This window comes from Pectinophora gossypiella, chromosome 5 (assembly GCF_024362695.1).
Source record: "Pectinophora gossypiella chromosome 5, ilPecGoss1.1, whole genome shotgun sequence".
Lineage (NCBI taxonomy): Eukaryota > Metazoa > Arthropoda > Insecta > Lepidoptera > Gelechiidae > Pectinophora > Pectinophora gossypiella.
In genome coordinates, this window is record NC_065408.1 from 9,639,472 (window position 1) to 9,659,907 (window position 20,436).

Below are 20,436 nucleotides of genomic sequence, written 5' to 3' on the forward strand. Positions count from 1 at the left end.
ATCAAATCGTGCTTTACCTGTGATATTACCTAGCAAACTAGCGCTCTGTTCGCGCGCCGCGCCAGTGAGGGACTGGACGCGTTGCAGCAGAGATTCTCTGGACTTCGCCGGAGAGGATGGAGCGGAGGTCCCTCGTGACCCTCCCCTGAGGTTCAAGGACAGGTCGCCCTGAGAGGTGGCGCTTGAAGGCGCCGGCGGCGGGCCCGAAGCGCTGCCGATGCTGCCGCCAGTCGCTGCATTGAGAACATTCAGGTAAGACGGATAAAGTTAAAGACTAAATCTTTATTGCTAACATTTAACAATATTTATAGCCGCCAGACCTTCTTTAACCAACAAAGGGGATCTAGAACTCAGTCCACATCCCCTGAAGGTTGACGTGTAATCGAACCTGGAATTTGACTTGACAGACGCAGCAGATACCATTTCAGTCATTCATTCAATTCATTTCATTTGTTTGCCATTTCAATATAGAACAGAATATATTATAATAGGTAAACCAATAAACCTATACTAATAACAAATTAATTAATTACTAATGACATTAATTAGACATAATATTATGTTCTATGCTCTATCGTAGATGTTATCTATACAGTATAGGTAGGTACTTTTTTAATACTCATATTAGAAAGTTCAATACCTACGGAAGCCCAACTTACAGCTGGATAAATCGACAACCTAAAACAATACGCGATTTATTTAAGAAACCGGCGTTCTAGGTCATGAAAGAAAATAATATATAAGGATACAATAAAAGTTTTTTAATATCTTTTTTCGATCGCCAATGGAATAGAAACATCCACCACGAAGTCACCTTGAAACAAAAGAGACGGAGGCAAGAAGAGGCTTAGGGAGACTCACTCGAGATTTTCGAGTGAAAATGGATTAACAGCCCTTAGCCTCTTCCAAATGTTCTTTCTATTTCACCAAGAATTCCCGTGGGAAAAGTAAAAGTAATTCTTAAGGTTCAACTGTCCGGAATCCAGTGCTCGCAAGCAAATTAATCAAGGTTGGAAGGCTATAAAGATGGCTATAAAATTAAAAATGAATGAAGCTACAATAAAACAAGGAATAAAGCCTTTATCGCAGATATTACTGCAAGAAATTGACTGCTGCTTGGAATGTAGAGCCACGAATTGCGAGAAAAAATATTGCAACCCTTTTGGTAACGCACGTACTTACTAAATCTACAACTTTAGTACAAAGAGACATTATCCAATTACCCTATATCTTGCGGTATGATTTGAGGTACATTAACCTCACAAACTACATGAGAGAAGAAGGTACGGTCACGAGCATTAATATGTATACACTTTGCTACTATGTCACATTAACTTTTTTGACAAATTGAACTGTAAGTCTCACTAAATGTCAAATATGTTAGTGAGACAGAGTTCTAAAGTGGGTTCATGATATTGCTCATGACTGTACATGTATTTTCTAACTATCAAGCAACAATAGTCACGAGAACTGATATTATCACGTGTCAGTGATTCACTCTCGGCAGCCATACGAGTATTCATTTTTCCATTTACCTAGTTTCTATTGTTGGAAAATAGGTTGTTTATTGTGATTAAGGGAATCGTTTGAAGAAAATATAGGTTAGTGTAGGTACTTACTTATACTATGCCTTATTTTATTATTACCGGCAAAATTTGGCGTTATTGATTTGATTTGGCCACTGACTGTCAATTTTTAGGTTATGACTTATGATATAATACAACTTGCGACTCATCAAGAAAAGATGTGGATATTTGTGTGTTTGTGATTCGTCTACGATGCTATGACGTAGCTATCAACTTTAGCGAGGATTCTGCTTGCTATTCATGCTTTAACACATCGTAGCGACGTAGGAGTGTTAAGGTAACATAGTTCATTGTACAGTATTAGAAGGCAAACTTACTCTACAGTAGGAAAAACATACTATCGGATAGGTTTTCATATGCACTTATCATACATGCATGACAATCAGGAGCGTAGGGCGCTTAGCGATAGGAACTAACTGAACTAAGCCTGAACTCGTTCACTGTGTCACGTACGTTGGTACAGCAATACATATTCATAGCAGTAGTATCTAAACTCTAATATACTGCACGTACCTATTGTTGGAAATTTTCAACTGATACAGGTGTTAGTGACACCGTATCGAATACAAAGGGGGTGATTTGGCTCATGATTATGATATTAATATCAAGTGGAACACCCTGAATACGCTGTACCCAATTAGTAATACATGTACGTCATAATATATATGTTTAGCATATACGTCAGACAGAAAGAGTGCAGCGGGTGCGTCTGTAGGAAGCTAGGTGTAATAATATACTTGCATAAAAAATGTAACAACCCACTAAAATAGAACCCTGACACCAGGGTTGATGAGGTTAGTAATCCACCGCACAACCCACACGACAGAAGAAGACAAAACAGAAGCAGATAAAAGCGCGCCGCGCTTGCGCCATTTTCTGTCTGGCCTGCGCCTTATATTATTACCCGACTGCGGCGACGCAAAAAGGAGGGTTATGTGTTGGACCACTATGTAGTGGTATTTATGGATATATTTATGTATGTATGTACGTACGTCTGTTCCAACCTAACTTCTAAACCACCTGTCAGAAGTTAACAAATGAGGTGTCACTAGAAGCGTCTTGATTATCCGGTGGTTATAGGCTATGTGGTTATAGGCTAAACATTCGGCACAATTTCGGAGGAATATAGGTACCTATTTTCTTGTTTCATACTTTTTGAGCGTGATTTTTCCGTGGCGTAGTCGGGTTTTAGTTTCTAAGTTATATTTAAGTAATATTGTTGAATGGTACTCACCTTGCGAGGCGGGCCTCGGTCCCGGCTTGGGCTGGCTGGTGGTGGCCGGCCGGCCCGTGTAGGGGTCCACCTCGCCCTCATCAGCGTCCGACTGCAGGTCGCCCGAGCTAAATCTGCGCAACGCCTCGGCTGAACTACGCTCCGCACCGCGCACCACCGCACCGCGCACGCACCGCCACGCACGGAAGGAAGGACACACACACGCACATGTAGCCACTCATAAACACCCTAGCTAGCCAATTGAATGTTGACAGACAAGGTGATATTATTGTTTTTTTAAAACTGGCTTAGGGCGTTTTGGATTTGAGGAATTATTTAGATTTTCAGAGGCAGATGTAAGTATTTGGAATTTCAGATTAGATATAAGTACTTCAGAATGATGCGACAAAATTATTGCTTGAAAAATTATTTCGGCGAGGCCAATCTTGTAGCATAGGATATTACATAAGCCGATGAAATTATAGGTTTTAACAGTGTCTTATGGATTTTTATATAAAGTAAATAATAAAACAACATCGAAAGACGACGGAAAGCGTCATGCGTTGACGGTGGATACATTCATTCGGCTAAGCACGGTAATGATTAACTGAAATTGCCGTGAGATTCTAGAGCTATCCTCTGAAACAGTCTATCGCAGTCCATTCCGAACATTCGTAGTCTCAAATCACCAAGTCTATTCTCGACAACAGCAAAGGTTAAGCGAGTTGTCTTTTTTAGTATATAGCCTGTTTTCGTATTTTGAATTGTGCCTAAGTATCTAGAGTATATTTTCAAAATAAGCTGATATACTTAGTCTCACTTAAGATTAAGATTTCTCACTATTATCTTTTTTCGTGCATAATAGTACACTAGACGAGACTAGAATAGTTTTAATTTAGAACAGTGTTGAATATACCATCCTAAATTCCAATATTATTGTAGAGCTCTTCGCAAAGAAACAAGTTTATATCGTCTACGGGACTACGAAAGTTCGTTTAGGACATCTTGTTGAATAGGGCAGGCTTCCAGTGAGGATACATAAATATAATCGAGCTGATGAGTGGTGCTACACTGTTTGTGAGCGGGGTTGGGCGGGCGGTGGATCGAGGGTCAAGTGCGGGCAGGGAAGCGCGGTGAAGCAGTGCCCGAGCCTTTTCGGCACGTTTTGAATATGCAAAACATATTTATATCCAGCTACCTGGATCAGCGGCATCTGCGAGAGCTACGCTATCGTGCGTGATGCGATAAACACCGCAAGATTCGACCAATAGACAAAATTAAATTTTGTAGTGGTCGAAAACCGCGATATTCGTCTCGCCGCGCACTATAACATAACTGTGCAGATTGCGCATGTTTTAATAGAAGTCAAAAAACACATAGAAATTGAAAACGTTATCAGATGACAACAACATTTGTTGCCATTGATTTCGAGTAAAATAGTGCGTGAATTGATCGAAATAGTAAGTAAGTATTTAATTTGTATTATAATAAAAACATTTACTTATAAAAATACAAAAAAATATATTTGACTGGTTAATACATTGGGAAATTATTAGTTTAGAAATTACAAAAAAATGAGAGGTTAACTGAAAACTTACAACAATGAACATAGGCGTAGCCAAACTAAAATTTGTTAAAAGAAAAATTTTGGCATGCAAAATCACGAACACCGATATAAAAGATTAGCATGACATACCTTCTTTTCAAGTAATTGACATTGGTGGTGAAGGAGTTTCGGAAGCTTGAGAAAGACAGGGTTGATGTGGTCGCGGCCTGCGGGCCACAGATCCCAGGGCACCCTGACTGCGCTATTTTGACGCCCCCTGTACAGTACACAGGTCACGTATAAGATATCGCCGCAAGAGACAAATTGCGAGACATCTTGACTGAATGTCAACTCTCATATCAATCACAATGTTGCGACAACTAAGCGACATGCATCTCGGGAGGAGGTAAGTCAACGTAATACATACTTAATAGGAAGTATAAAAGGTGAACTACTGAAATGGCCTGTCCGTGTCACGCCGCGACACGTTGGGCTTTTAGCGCGCTCTAAACCCTGTTATTTTTTTTACCTTCGTACCGTACTCAGCACGTAGCTCGGAGCAAACTAAAAAATGTGTCACTCTGACCTTTAAAATTCCCCCGTTGGCTCAAAAGAAATTCTTTCTGAATATCTCGACCCGTTTTCTTTTCAACCCTAAAGTATAAATGAATCTGGTAGCATGTGATTCTTCTTAAATGAAAACTCAAATTGATCGTTGTAATATTTCGTCCTAAATTGCGTAGGTAAGTCTTTGAGGCTATATTAAATTTAATAAAGGGCGGGGTTAATATTTAACGATGTACTTACCGCGGGAAATCTACTGACAAGTAGGCAGCAGCTGTAACTGAATTTGCGGCGAATGACCCGGAGACGACGGAGAGGGGAGAGGGGTTACCTGCCAACAAACAAACACATTATAATCAAGCGAACCTTCTTCAACCTGTTCAATGTTTTGTATTTCTTACAAAAGCGATCCCTGAAAACTGCCCAACAAAATTAATCTACATGCTAGTCACGAACTCATACCGAGCAAGGAGCTTAAAACATCAGTATTTCAATTAAATTATTAATGTTACAATTTCCGAAATATTCCAAATGTCTATTGTTATTTAGCCAGGGATTCGGACCTAATTGTTTGTGCAATAATATTTCAAGCTGTATTATAGGTATTTGTATATCATTAGCTAGGACAAGTAGGTTTCATTTTTTTATCTAAACTATAAAACCACTTGTATAGTTTGTTACGTTTTCCTGTTGGATGTAAAACAAGCATTTTCTCGGTGCTAAGTGCTGGCAAAATAGACCGCAAACAAACTACGTATTTCCCTAACTTTCTACATGAAAACTAGAGTAAAACGAAGCACGCGTCAGTTTAATTCTCGCAGTCACCGTACGACGTGTTTTCTTTGGGGAAATTGTACATTTGTTTCTGGAATATGCAGAGTTATCTATTCCACACGTACGCACTTATTTATGTGCTTCTACTGGTTTGTGAAATATTTGGTGTGGAACAGCATTAAAGTAAGGAAAAATGTTTTTTTTTCTCACGGAAAATTTCACGCTTTTTCAGACTGTAATGACTTTACGAGTATTTCTAAATCTTGATGAAACTAATTGCAGTAATGGTCAAATGACCTTACAACTTACCTGTAACAGAAAATTGAGCATTTCTAGTGTACTTTTATTATACGATACGAAAGTTGAGCACGTTACTGTTTTGTTATTCCTTGATGTACCGACATTATCGTATCCTTTTACGATTCTCGAAAATTAATGCATAAATAGATCGAAACTCACGGACGGATTTAGAGTCTTTCCAGCGATGGATTAGGGTACCGTGATAAAAGAAGACATAACGAGTAAATGAAGTCCACGCGGAAAGCTAGTCAAGTATATGTCCAAAAATCCAAACGAAAACCAAGTTAAAATTATCTTCTTACAAATCTACACACAGGGACATATTCGAATACCCACCATCCCGCCCTCCATTTATCGCCCATCAAATAGGTCTTGGCTACCAGCCAGTTCTGGCTTTATTCAGGACAGGACTTTCTGTTTCTGATTTATTTAAAAAAATATTATTGTTAAAAAACTACATAAGTTAAAAGTTGCGACTTTCGTTCTATGAAACATTATTATAACACTATCTATAATAAGACTGCATCACAGGCAGACAGCCGCATTAACAAAATTAATCTTCATTCCGTTAAGTACACATGCAAGTACATGCATCGTCAATCCATCAGATTTACACCTATAAAACAAAGCAGATTTCTATACAAATACTAGGACATGCCGCGAAGGTCACCTTCGGACACACCCCGGACACTTCATACAAAAAGCCTCGTTTTACACATACACTACACATTCACGTTATCGTACATAATGCATCTGTATGTGTGACGTCTGACGCCCATAATATTGAAGACTAAAGGAAGACCCACAGAGGGTGAGGTAAACCTAGTTCAACTGCTGGTGGGGAGCGTAGAGTTGTCGTTCTATACGTAGTATTATTTCTTATTCTATGGTTCGGGGGTAATTTGCAGTGGTGGCCAACTCAACAGCCGGAGCTGGCCATGTGCCAACGGCCCACGTACCGCGTTACGCAACCCGCCCATCACCAGGCCATTGACTCTCCCGGGGTAGTACTTTCCCCCAAATTTTACACCATTTCCATTCCCTGGCACAGTTCGTTCTGCAGCGATACGATTTGAAAGTCTCCGGTTATCTAACTTTCGATTGTCTCTATTTTAATTGGGATTTCTTTTACTTTTGTGTTGTTTTTAACGATTGATGAAAGTGGAGAAATCAAGAGAAGAGGTGAAGTGGTGGGAGATGCCCGTAATCAGAGCAAAAAATCCATAGTCTCTGCTTATCCCGTGGAAACACGTTCTGTTTCTATAAAAGAAAGGTGTGACCGAAGACGTGAGCAGAAAAACAACAGACATTTTAACGCAATATCACAAGAAAATCAAAGGAACATATTGCAAAACATCAAAGGCTTATATTTATGACTATTTATTTATTTATATCATACTATTCGTGACGTGAGTAACACGTAAATATAATAACTGTCTTTACGATCTATGCGCAATTTTTCATCTAAATCGGTCCAGCATAGATTAGGTTTAAGAAGGCACTCACTACACACTAACTCTCTGTGTTAGACAGAGTTTCCTACTATATAAATTATAATGTTAATACGGATTTACAACTGTTAGAACAAATGTATAAACATAAAGCTGCAATCTTATAAACTTTTCTTTTACTGGATTTATTCGACGGATTACCGGAGTCAAAGAAAGTTGCTGATAAACCCTTATAAAGAGAGAAAGCTTTGGGCCTTGTAGAATTTTGATGAGAAATAAAAAAGTGCTTGCAAAAAAAAGATCTAATTTCAAAGGAATAAGATTATTTCCCGATTATTGGTATACGATGTCTAGACGTAGGGATCTAATATAATCAAGGTAAGATGTTACTAAGTACCTATACACGTTATATAAGGTCGATTCCTATCGGCTTTTCCTACACTCATGTATAGGAAAACTGAGAAATGTTAATAATGTTATATCACCTCAATTACACTAGACCGAAAAACTTGAAAAATTCGAGCTTTCAAATTTTATTTAAGAAAGTTTTCAATTTTTAAATAAAAATAATAAGTTTTATAATTTTATTGTCATTATAAAGCGAGCTGCTACCACTGGCCAGTCAGAAAAGTTCCCGTTTCAAACCTATTACGTATTAAACCCGTGTTTCCATAATCTTAGAGTTAAGGGGTCGTCGGCTTTGTCGAGTCACGTTCTAAACTAATAATAATATTCTCGATGTGACTTTCTGAAAGCGCCGCAGGTCCTCCGTGCCACCCCAAAATCCCCATTATTGTGCCATTGACTCACCCTCTCCAAGGTTTCCATCTCTTACAATTTTAAACACGTGCAACTCTATTTTCGATTTCTATATTTTGAATACATTTCAAAATACCTACTTTCGGCTATTGAGGCCATAAATAGAATTTTCGTCAGAAAAACAATTAATTACTTCGCATTTATTAATTGCTTTTCAGTAATATAAATTTTGCAAAATAAAGGACGTTAGTTTCGATCAACTAAAAGACCAAAAGGTATTATTGTAGGTATAAAACAAAAATGTGTGTTTTAACTTTGATAATATATACTAAATTGTAAAGGTCCCTTCTCTTAAATAATTAATTAGCAACAGCGCTGTGACTGAAACTTTTCGTACAAATTTCTGTTCTCATCTTGCTTAAACACGTGCAGGTAGAAACAATTTTCTCTAACCAAAACTTTTAACTTTAATGCTACGGTGGCAACGAACTTTATTCGTCTATTTGCTAAAGTGGTACACGAGTTATACCGTCTAACTTTCTGGATCAGTTTTTTGCATACGTTAAGAGTTTGAAAACAAATATCTGCAATGCGTAAGAAAACGGAATAAAATAGAAAATCAAGGGTAAAGCCCACGGGACGTGTGTTGTGAACACGTGGAAAAATGAATGAACGCTTTTGCGGCACTTAGTACAAATCATCGTGTTTGAATATTGAAAGGGTGATATTATTAGAGACTTACCTTTCGGTAAAACCCTTCTCATTGTTGCCTTTATTGACCTAATATTTTGTTACATTTACTATTTTTTGGGAAATATGTTACGTCTGGTTATGAGAGCCTGCGAGGGTATTTTATAGTACCGAATATGGGGATAACACCAGTTTCCACTACCTCATTCATGGACCTAATCTCCTAATATTGCTGTGTTGTAATGCCTAGTCTGGAGAGAGATTCGAATAATTGCACTGTCTATAACACTGGCTCTTGGCCTACCTCTATAGGCTTTCAGGTAGGATATCTATAATGATATAATATAATATCTGTATCATAATATAATGTAAATGTGATGTGTTTAGTGAGTAAATATGAGGGGAGATAGTAGTCAAACGCAAACCAATTTCTAAAAACAAGTAAGAACTGAGTATTTCTCTGCAATCTTTAGGTAGGGGGTAAATGTTTTAGTTTCTCAGATTCCTTTCAGTATCTTTCACTTCATTTATAGGTCGCTTATTACGATATTAATGTTCGCGATATGAACAAATCGATTTAATATCAGACGACACACATGTAGGAAATAGTTTTATCCAGTACGGGAACGTACACCCGGGTCCTCTGGGATAACACGACATAGTTGGAAACATCTACAGAAGTTCACCTCTATGTCAGTTTTACTACACGTGTATATAACTACTAAATAAATCTACTGCGCAATTTATATAATTCAGATTTCCAATAAATCAATACATCTTGCTTCGTAAAACGTATCCTTTTTTGCGTTTATCCATCTCTGAAAAAGGTTTACATTATCTAAAACATCCTTAATTGTATCTTACTTTAAGGCCAAAAAAGGTTTAGTATCAAACCCTTGTCTGCTAACTTTTCATCAAAAATATGTATAAAACAATATCATTACATTTAAGTAGTAAAAACAAAATCTGACTCCTCATTCTTGACATTGATCCGACATTTTGGGAGCACAAGGGAAAATATTCCCGAGACGTCGTTGCATATTTAATGTAGAATGGCTGACATGAATCTAGATAGATGTCTCAGATGGTATCGAGAAAAACAAATATATCTCAGCCGCCTACACGGCCATGCTAGGTAGCTGTGTCCTGGCTGCCGGCCAAATTCGTGACGTCGTTCCGCCTTCGAGATCGATCCTACGGCAGGGTGGCAAACTAGCACATAAGCAAATAATTACCCAAGTAGCAATCAAGAATTGTGATTAAGTCATATATGTCTAAACTTTAGCTAAAGTGAGATTTATCCAAATCAAATAGGACTTATTAGGACTTCATAAATTCATTTCCTTCTTTAATTCTATATAGTTTTCAACAAATCCTACTTTAGATAATTTAGAATACACAAAACCAAGTTAAGTATTCACAAAACTATTTAGTCTTATCTCAGCCTACTGTTAAGTCTACAAGTATTCTTTTACTTTACTCAGATTATTTGAAGGCTCACTTAACACTAAATTGATTTAGTGAAGTATCAGTTTAGTCTTGTAAAGTAAAAATTGATTGCCTAGATATACTTAAGGCAATTTTTATTATTTGTTTCTCCTATACAAGACTGTTTTATTCGTTTTTGACTACAATAAGTAAAACATAAGAAAAGTCTATTCAATGGACGATAAAATCGAAACAGAAGCAAGCAGAAAGATGGATGAAGTCCAAATAATAAAATTATCTGGTGATTTTCGAAGGCAGAATATTAAATACTTACAGAAAATTAACCTGTGATAATGCACATCCCACTGTTTTTGTTAGCGATGCGATATCTTCTTCATTGCCATCATTTTTTTATATCGATTGGTATAACACAATCATTTAATTTTGGCAAAAAAATCGTAAGTTCCTGTTTTTCAAATCCGATCCAGCGTGTGGCGGCCCAGGTACCTACGTCTCGCACAAATCTTCTCAAAAATGACTAAGCTAGTCTAACCTAATCTAAGCGCACGGCAACACTACACCATGAAAAATCGAGTTTTATAGTAAAACCTGCTAAGTTCAAATATAAAATTAGGTACCTATTAGTCTAATAATAAATAAATCCAATCAAAAACATAAATGTGAAATGAGAGCCAAGTTCAATATTATGCAATGCTTTGGTTGTTGACTTCAACGACAAAAGAAGTGAGATCTAAATGGGTGCCAAGTTCAATGGTCAGTCCTGAAATTTATTTATAAGTAACAGTATAACATATCATATCTTCTTATAACATAAATATATTGTAGCCTAAGGTCTGTCTTATTGTAGGTAAGTACATATCCCCGTAACGCGTGGGTCCTTTTAAAAGGACAAATTCAAAACTAAAAGTCGACTTTATAGATATAATACATTTGAATACCTATTAAACTCGTTTAAGATTCACGTTAAGTTAAAAAAAATAAAAAGCCAGTAAAATGGATGTGAGTTGTGTTGTATCGTGGGCGAAAAGCTGACAACCTTTCACCGCTAAACACATGTTCCAACTTGCTTACCTACCCTTAAAGTACTTGTTGAATATGGCATCAAGTGGTTTTATGATCACTTAGTGCTCTGCCTACCCGGATATAGGCGTGATTGTATGTTATGTTAAGTTAATCCACATACCTACCACAAAAAGACCGGCTGTCATGAGTTTTGATTACTTACTGATTCTTACATCTATAGTTAGGTACAGGCACTAATTAGGTAATTATGTTAAGCGTTCATAATAGAATCTAATAATTAAAAATTTGCCAGTTTATTATTTTTTCCTTTATATTCATCTAATTACCTATCTTACCAAATACCAAATTTTAACTCTCTAGGATCATGTGGAACTGGGTTAGACTTTTGATTTATAGGTCAGTCAGTCAGTCAATCAGTCAATGATAAAAATGAGGATTTTTGTACATTAATATCTAAATAACCGTTTGAGATAAGCTTATGAAATTTAGAACACTTATATGTATCTCACAAGTCTCAATATATGAGCCAAATTTACGATACGATACGATACGATTTGATACGTTTATGTAAAATAGTTTTTGATTTATGAGGGGGTCAAAAGTGGCTGCAAATGGTTCGTGTAATATTACACACGGTGCGGCTCGCCAGTTCTATTTCTTGAACTTGGCTTGATACGCTACCGCGTGTCTAGATACTTTTCTTTCTTCTTTCATTCTTTCTTTTAATAATTTTAAAAATGTACCTATTTTTAACTAAGCTTTATTCACAATCATAAACAAAACATATCTATTTTAAGTTTTGTGTATGGTTAAATGCATTTAAAGTGGGCATTAGATTCGATTCCTTTATTTTTTTAGCTTGATAAAGTCATCGGGAGTTACATAGATGATTCTGGCCTTTTTTAACAATAATGTTTTTGGTGGGCTTAGAAACTACCGCGCACACACACGACGTTAATCAAATTGCAAGGGTTCTTCGTATATACAATATTCAACGGATACTCGTAAATTTTTACAATAATCACATTGTTTCCGTTGGCAATTAGAAGCGCGGTGATCGTACCTACTTTGCGTCAGCGAACCATGTAGGTACCTATGAGAATGTATGCGCGGAGACTCATTAGCAAATTGAGTTTATGTTTGTTAGTTCCAATTGCGATAAATATTAAATAATTAAGTAAATCACATTCCTATCCAAGTAAGAACTCAGCATAACAATATTTTTTATCTTCCACGAGTCGAAAAACTTACCTCTCAAACAAACATACTTTCCATAGGTTTTAAAAGCTTGTTCGATTTTAATTGTTACTTGTTACATAGATGATTCTGGCACAAAATAAACAAACATGATTTTACGACATTACTTTACTAAATCAAAATAGAGGATCACTTTAGACATAAGAGTTTTAAGTAGGAATTCACTAAATACTTTTTGTCTTAAGTTGGTATACTCCTAGACAATTGAAGTAAAATTTATCTTAACTAGTACTTGATGAAGTGCAACTTGACTTTACTTTTCTAAACTGATTCTTACGAAATCAATTGTTTCTAAAGTCTTACTTCATTTAGAAAAATATTACTTAACGCCATTTTGCACTTACAGGAAGAAAACATGTAATATTTTTTTGACAATATTATCGTCAAAAACTGAAGTAAATTAATATATATCTCTGTTGTAGTAACAATTACTGCGTTCAGCTGTCACATATTAATACAAAATGAATTTCTCTATACTATATGTCACCATTTTTTTTATTTGCTGAATAATCAATCCAAATTTTATTATTATTTTTCTGGTATATTAAAGGCCCTTCTGTTTTTTAACACTTTCTATCGATTTTACACGAGAAACAATCATGCGTTTATAATTTCCTGTATGTGAAACGGCAGAATAACCTTTTGTTAAAATAACTTAACAAATATTTTAGACGCCATTTTCTTACAGACTTCATTTCTTGTGTTAATGTAAATGTTCGCCATTATATTCTAAAATAAAGACGCGTGAAGTAAAAATCGTTTTAGTATGACCTGAAGTTTTACTTCGTTAAGTTACAATTGACTCAGTGCAATTCAATCCTATAGTCTTAACTAAGTATTGTAGATATCTTCAAGTATACATTTTTGGTATTAAGTGATACTACAAGAATTCTAAGTTTAGAATACGCAAGAACATTGTCTAAAGTAGGGTTTAAGTCTGACTTAACGTTGTCTTAAGTCTGTCTTGTATAAGAGTTAAAGTATGTGCCCACTTTTACTAAACTGTATCTTCAAGACATCTTGAGGGATATCTTGGAGACTTATAAGACTTATCCAAGACAAGGGCTTGATTTAGTCTACTTGCCTTCAAGATATCTACAATTCTCTTTTAAGACAATCGGTTGCTACTTGGGTAACATAACACATAATCTTACTTTCCCCCCCAAATTGGCACGCTACCATGCGCCCATGTAAACTTAGCCTCCCATTGACGTTTTTCAAAATTATCATTAACCCAACATTTTACTTTAAGTTTAATTTTCAGTAATAGAATGTTCGCGTGTGGCTCGGTTTCCCTTAAAACCGTGAGAACAAAACGACTGGGACCAAAACCTAAAATTACCTACTCTTTAAAAAAAACAACAAAACAATCGTTTACAAACGATTTTCGTAAATATTCACTGGTTACGAAATTCGACATATATTTTATTATGTTCAATTATATTTTATATGCTTCAACGGAAAACTCAAATTAAATTATAACAGTTATTAAATGTGCGTTTTATTTCTTATTTTATGATCATAATTTCCCTTTTATATTAGTAAGTTTTACAGTCACACTGTTAATGGCTGTGCTTAATGTTCTGTGTCCAAGGAAATAGTTATAGAATCGAATAAAATATAGAAACTGGTCCGGAACAATGAGTGATTACCCGGCAATCTTACGAGTAGTTCATTGAACGCTTTAGACAGTAACTGCTATACTATTGCTATACTAATAAATAAGAATAAGTTCCAGTAGGTAACACTCGGCTTCTGGAATTTCCGTTACATTTTTTATTCTACCGTCATAACCGCGCAAAGACTTATAACCGCTTATAAAACTTTGTGTTGTGGATAAAATCTTCTAGAAGTTCAAGCATCTACGACCTTACCGACTCGTAGAATCCGGTCATAAAATGTAAAGTGCCTGCTTGTGCTAGGCTATGTTTTATCAACCGAATATCTGTGTATCCGCACATTGTACAATAGAAGCCTATGTGGTCTTTGAAATTAGTATAACAGCACGACCATATAAGGATCAAAATTCCTTCCTGTCTAAAGCATATTTGGTATTTCTCAGAGTATGTGTAATTACTTAGCTTTACATCTTTAATAAATAATCATTGTTACCAGTAGGTTAACTATGGAAACAGTGTAATTGTTCCATCATTAATTTAGTCTTTACGTAATTTTAAAAGGAAAGGAATTAATATATTCTTGTGACATGTGGTTGGAAACGTCTATCGTCTATAAATGCTCTATTAACTTCTTACATATATTATTAAAATTGTCACTGTGTAGGGTAACGCACGAAAAGGGACTTTTCATTTTTATTATAAATTAATTAATATAATTTTTATTTTGTAACATCTTTTAAATTCAAACTCCGAAAAGAGTCGTATTTGGATAAAGATTTTTCGTTTAAGACTTCGATTTACATTTTATTTACAATTAATATTTAGAGAAAAGGCCGAATATTATTAAAACTTAGTCGTGGGCATGTAGAAACAATATTAATATGGTTGTGATTACACTGTCTGAGTAATACGTAAATAAAATGGGTAAAGCAAGTAATTAGATTGATATTAGATAACTTTAACAAGCCTTAGCGATGACGTTAAAGTAACTCTGCAAATAATATAAGAAGTAAAAACTAAGTTTTAGAGGTAAAATACGGATAAGTTTGTAAATATTGAAATACTTGGCCTGATTACGAAGTACGTTATTAAAAGTAAATATAATAAAATATTTAAATCTAGCTTATCTTACTTGAACAATTACACAAAATCCGCCCAGCGAGGTCGACCTACATACCCACTGTAACTTAACCCCGCTTTATTCTACTAATTCGAGCCATTTTGAGGTTCACACCGCGTGCTTACTCTTTATGAATGAACATACATCTACTTTTAGAATCAGAACTCATAAAAAAATAATAATCAAAAATTCACATAAAAATTGTGGGAAATACTTACAGATAACTTGGGAAATCCGATAAAGCGTGAAACCGACGGAGCACAGGTTACGCGTAAGGACACGAAAATGGGTAGCAAGAGGGATGCCTTCTGAAACACTGAGGGAAACCCTCGGGCGGCGCACGCCGGAAAACTTATTGATTTTGGGCGGCAACGTGCGGCGACGGTGGCGCCCTCTGCGAATGATGGGAGCAATAACAACACGCGCAGTTACCACACTTTGCCGCTAGATGACGTGATCACTAATTGAATATCGCCTTTAGTTGCGCGAAACAAACCTAATTTAAAACTTCGTTGACACTGCGACATTTTGATTTGCTTTTTAGGTAAGTTTATGAGTCGGACAAACAGTGCAGAAACTTTACTCTCCTTCGGGGCAGTTGGCAAAATTGTTACGTTACACCTAGATGGTATTATGACACAAAGTAAGTAAGTAGGCACATAAGAGAAATAATTTATATGCAAAACATTTTACGTTTTGATTTACTATAAAACATTATTTATTTAATATTAGGTTACGATTGTTTATATCTGGTTTATACTTTATCGTTTTGGACCCAGCTTAGAGTGACGTCACGTCTTGCAAGCGCGTTGAAGTCTTTTGTATGGAGCTAACATACGACTACGACTTACTTGATATTTCCAAGAAACTAAACAAAGGTCTGAACAGCCTCCGTGGTCTAGTAACAGCCTCCGTGGTCTAGTGGTTAGAGCGTTAGGCTCAAGATCTGGAGGTCCAGGTTCGATTCCCGATGGGGACATTGTCGAAATCACTTTGTGAGACTGTCCTTTGTTTGGTAAGGACTTTTCAGGCTTGAATCACCTGATTGTCCGAAAAAGTAAGATGATTCCGTGCTTCGGAAGGCACGTTAAGCCGTTGGTCCCGGCTATTAGCCGTAAAAACACCTCCACCAACCCGCAGTGGAGCAGCGTGGTGGAGTATGCTCCATATCCTCTCCGGTTGATTGAGGGGAGGCCTGTGCCCAGCAGTGGGACGTATATAGGCAGTTTATTAAACAAAGGTAATGATATTTTAGTTTTCTTGTCAAATGTTTCGTGAATTTTCCTGTCAAAAGTTGTGGTGCAAAGTGCAAGTTGTCTTCAGATAAGCGTGAGTTAACTATCGATTAATTTTATTTATACGTCAATAAAATGTTCTATTTGAAATCAAATGTGATAATATTGTTGTCAGTCGTAACAATGAAATAAAATCGGTGAGATACGTATACTGCATTTTTTTTAACTTTAAAGGATAACCATTATCTTTAAATTCTTCTCAGCGGCACGGCAGTTTACATCTTTATACGCACCATACTTAGTCTCCAACCTCATCTTTATTCCACAAGGAATGTGATCACATAAAATGCGCCTAAAGTTAAAAAGGTTTGAGGTTTTGCGGCGGTGTCGGTGCACTAAAAACGAAAAAGACCGTAAACGTTGGTGCTATCGGAAGGATCGGGTGGTATACCTGCGCGCACGCCGCGCCGCTGGTGCTGGTATGTAGGTGTGAGTGAGTGCATGGGTGTGTAAGTGTGTGTCGGTGTCGTAACGCCAGCCGCCCGTAGAGACGCAACGTTGCGTGGCGGAGACGTGGTCACACTGGAGTCCTATAGTAGGGACTTATTGGAATTGGAACCGTTTTTTTAACGCTGAGAAATGGCTCAGTAGTTGATGTCAGCTGGTGCATATTCATATTATAACTTTTATAGTTTTCTGAAAAGCATTTACCGACTTACCTTGTATGTATAAGTATTATTTTTTTATTTGAATACTTATACAAAAGTTCAGATTTTATACGCTTTGAATAAAAAGTACCGTTCATTATTTTTGTCGATAATAACAAAAAAGTACTTAATCAAAAACATAGCAATAAAACGATCTGTTGTGCTCTATATTTCTCTTTGTTTCTGTATCTTAATTTGAGTGTAGTAAAATATACGTCCTACAATACATGTGAGAGAGTAAACGTTAAAATGTTTTAACACCCTAAAGCGAAAACGGTGACCAATTTGTTCCGCTACAAACTCCACAGTTCAAACCGAGCAGTGTGGCCGCGCCCGCGCCACAGAAAGTAAAGTTTGTTGTGCTTCTGGCTCGACGCGCTCAGTGGCGCTCCGACCCGCGCTTGAGACACCCGCCATGTCTCGCTAATGACTCATATACCAACCTTATCCAACTGACAAATTCTCCTGACAACTTGTGCCTATTCCCCTACTCTGTGACCCCGTGACAGCTGTCAAGTGCTCGATATGTGGCTGTGGATCACCCTCCTGTCCAGCGCTCTGCTGGCCCAAGCGCAGGTAAGTTCGATTGATGCAATTATCATCTGTCCTTAAGGTTGTTTTACTCGTGATCTGACTCAGAATGCGTATTGGTGGGAGTTGAGGAATCGATTGGTCCATAATTTTTGGTGTTTTAATTACTTCTTGCTAGGGCTTTGTCATAATGACTATTTAAGTTTGAGGCAGCTGATCTTGAAACTATTTATGTAAATGCCGTAACTTAAACAGATTATTTATTACCTAAGCAAAACCTATATAAGGCATATAGCCGATACTCTATCGCTTAATGTAGGTACTTGAGAAGAATGATAAAAATAAGTGAGATTTAAATATCTTTATATATGGAATGATATAAAGTGCAACAGAAGACAGACTGATTGAGGAAAACGTATAGGTTCTTCATTAGCACAATATAATCTGGCATCTTTACGTACCTAGAACATATTACATAGTAGGCTACATATATGAAATAATACTTGCGTGATATTTTATACTGCGTGATTGATACTTGCCTAATGGAACTCCTTGATATATCATTTATTAAGCTCACATTCTTGTACTTACATTAGTTATGAAGATAATCAAAGTATTCTGTTTCATAAGACGACCTCGGATTTCTTGACAATTTATTGGCACAATATTTATTGTATCGACGATCATCCATCTATGATATTAATGGTGTTTATAACATATCAATAACGTTGTTTAATAGTTTTGTTATCCGACTACATTTATTAATGCATTAAACCGTTATATCAACTAATTGACTATACAACATTGATCATTTTTATATATTTTACATTTCCTCTATTTTCATTAACAACTGTATTTTGATAGGATAATACTCTGTTGCCTTTAGAACGCCGGGATAAAATATTTGCCTATTAAAAATTGAACTTAACTACAGCAATTAATTCTGTTTACTGTCTGCATACAAGGTCTCTACCTACGTAGAGAATGCTCTGCGCTTGTTATTAAAATATTTACTTGAAAATGAAAAATATTAGTACTTACAACGTGAACAATATGATTTGCGTTTGAAAATGTGTGAGTATAATAAGTATTAAGTGAAAGTATTTCAAGTGTCCACCAGAGCGTTCAGCGTAACCACAAATAAATTACCCTTGAAGGAAGCAAACTTACATCCTGCTCGTTACATCGCTAATCAGATAAAATACTTTAATTTTATAACTATTATGTATGCAAATGTAAGAGCTATTCAAAGATGTAACGTCTATTATGTGAATGAACGTAACCTGGTTTGGTACGCAGAATTCTCATGGTATGTGGAGTCATCTGTTCAATGACATAGTCAATAAATAATCGCGTAGGTGGATTATATTTCATAAAGTAGTTTGTATACATTTCGCGTTCTGGTTTCCGGGGTAGGTTGAGTATTCACTCAAAAAAAAACAAATATCCAAGAATTTCTTTTAGTAAAGAAGTCATTGTCTTCTCGCAACACTTCATATACACCTTGGGGTCTCAAACAGATCCGCTAACTGAATTTCCATAGTGGTGTAGACTTAGTAGATTTTACTGTAATAATTATATTTTTATAGTATCTTACATTAGGCGGAAAAATATCTTAGGTAAAGTTCATTCTAGAACAAGATTCCAATATACATATAAATTTCAATCAATCAATCAGAACAAGATTACAATATTACCTACAATGTATAAATTTCACTGTTATGCTCGTCGGATTTTTAAAAAAAGTTAAAGTAACTTATTTATTACGCTCATGCGTTCCTAAAATTACCAGGAACTACTTTAGATGCAAAACTGATAGCATCTCTTAGACAATTGAATTGTATGAATTGCACATCGATGCAATCGCCGCATGCGCTTACAGTCAACGCAATCTGATCATCGATCCTATCCCAGCAATATTAAGTAAGAAGTTATTCAGACAAGAACGTACTTTGAATCCATTATAATAAAACTTTGTTATCTTTGCCTGGAGTGGCCTCAGCTAGGAATAAAGTTTTAATACACTATTCCAAAGAAATATGTTCTCTATTTTACTCTCCTGGAAACTACCATTAAATCGTATAACTAATATATATCGCATAATAATGTATAAGTAGGGAGCAAATGTTAGAAATTGACCGTGTATGCATCACCCTTATAAGACCATAGATTAATAACTTGGTTTTTTATGTAGACGTATTGTCTTTGCTCTCTACTGTCATTCCTTCTTCTTTGCTCAATGTCCGAACTCACTAGTCGACTCTTACGCCAATTTTGTTTACGTGATTGTATAGTGAAATATCGTACAAACAATATTGTAATCTCCAGTGCCCTAAACGATTATTACACGCAGATCAGCTTCATCAGCACATTTGTATTTTTATTTCATCGAACCAATCGCCGGTCCACGATTTACCTCGCCACAGTAAATAGTAACTAAATATTGTCACCAACATTTCTCAGCGTGAGTTTATGTATGTATGTAATTTACGCCATGTACATATATTGTTATAAGTGTACGTTATGTCACATACTGTGACTGTTTTGTTAGAAGGTTGATCGGCCAAACGGCTGTGCAAACATCGTATATAAACATACGATTATACACGCCT

At 36.1% G+C, this 20,436-nt stretch overlaps 2 protein-coding genes across 3 annotated transcripts in view; one reads left to right on the plus strand and one right to left on the minus strand.

Moving 5' to 3' along the window:
* The window catches only part of LOC126366952 (synapsin), an 87,098-nt gene extending 81,085 nt beyond the window's left edge, over positions 1-6,013 (minus strand). Inside the window, exons 1-5 of the mRNA XM_050010295.1 lie at positions 5,993-6,013; positions 5,153-5,162; positions 4,496-4,622; positions 2,821-2,933; positions 18-233 (exon numbers count right to left, since the gene is read on the minus strand). Of these exons, the coding sequence (XP_049866252.1) occupies positions 18-233; positions 2,821-2,933; positions 4,496-4,622; positions 5,153-5,162; positions 5,993-6,013 (487 nt within the window). The remainder of the gene's footprint in view (positions 1-17; positions 234-2,820; positions 2,934-4,495; positions 4,623-5,152; positions 5,163-5,992) is intronic.
* Positions 6,014-17,657: 11,644 nt separating this feature from the next.
* The window catches only part of LOC126366871 (uncharacterized), a 32,540-nt gene continuing 29,761 nt past the window's right edge, over positions 17,658-20,436 (plus strand). For both annotated transcript variants that reach the window (XM_050010203.1, XM_050010204.1), the window contains exon 1: positions 17,658-17,869. In XM_050010203.1, coding sequence (XP_049866160.1) covers positions 17,819-17,869 — 51 coding nt within the window. In that variant the 5' untranslated portion in view covers positions 17,658-17,818. The remainder of the gene's footprint in view (positions 17,870-20,436) is intronic.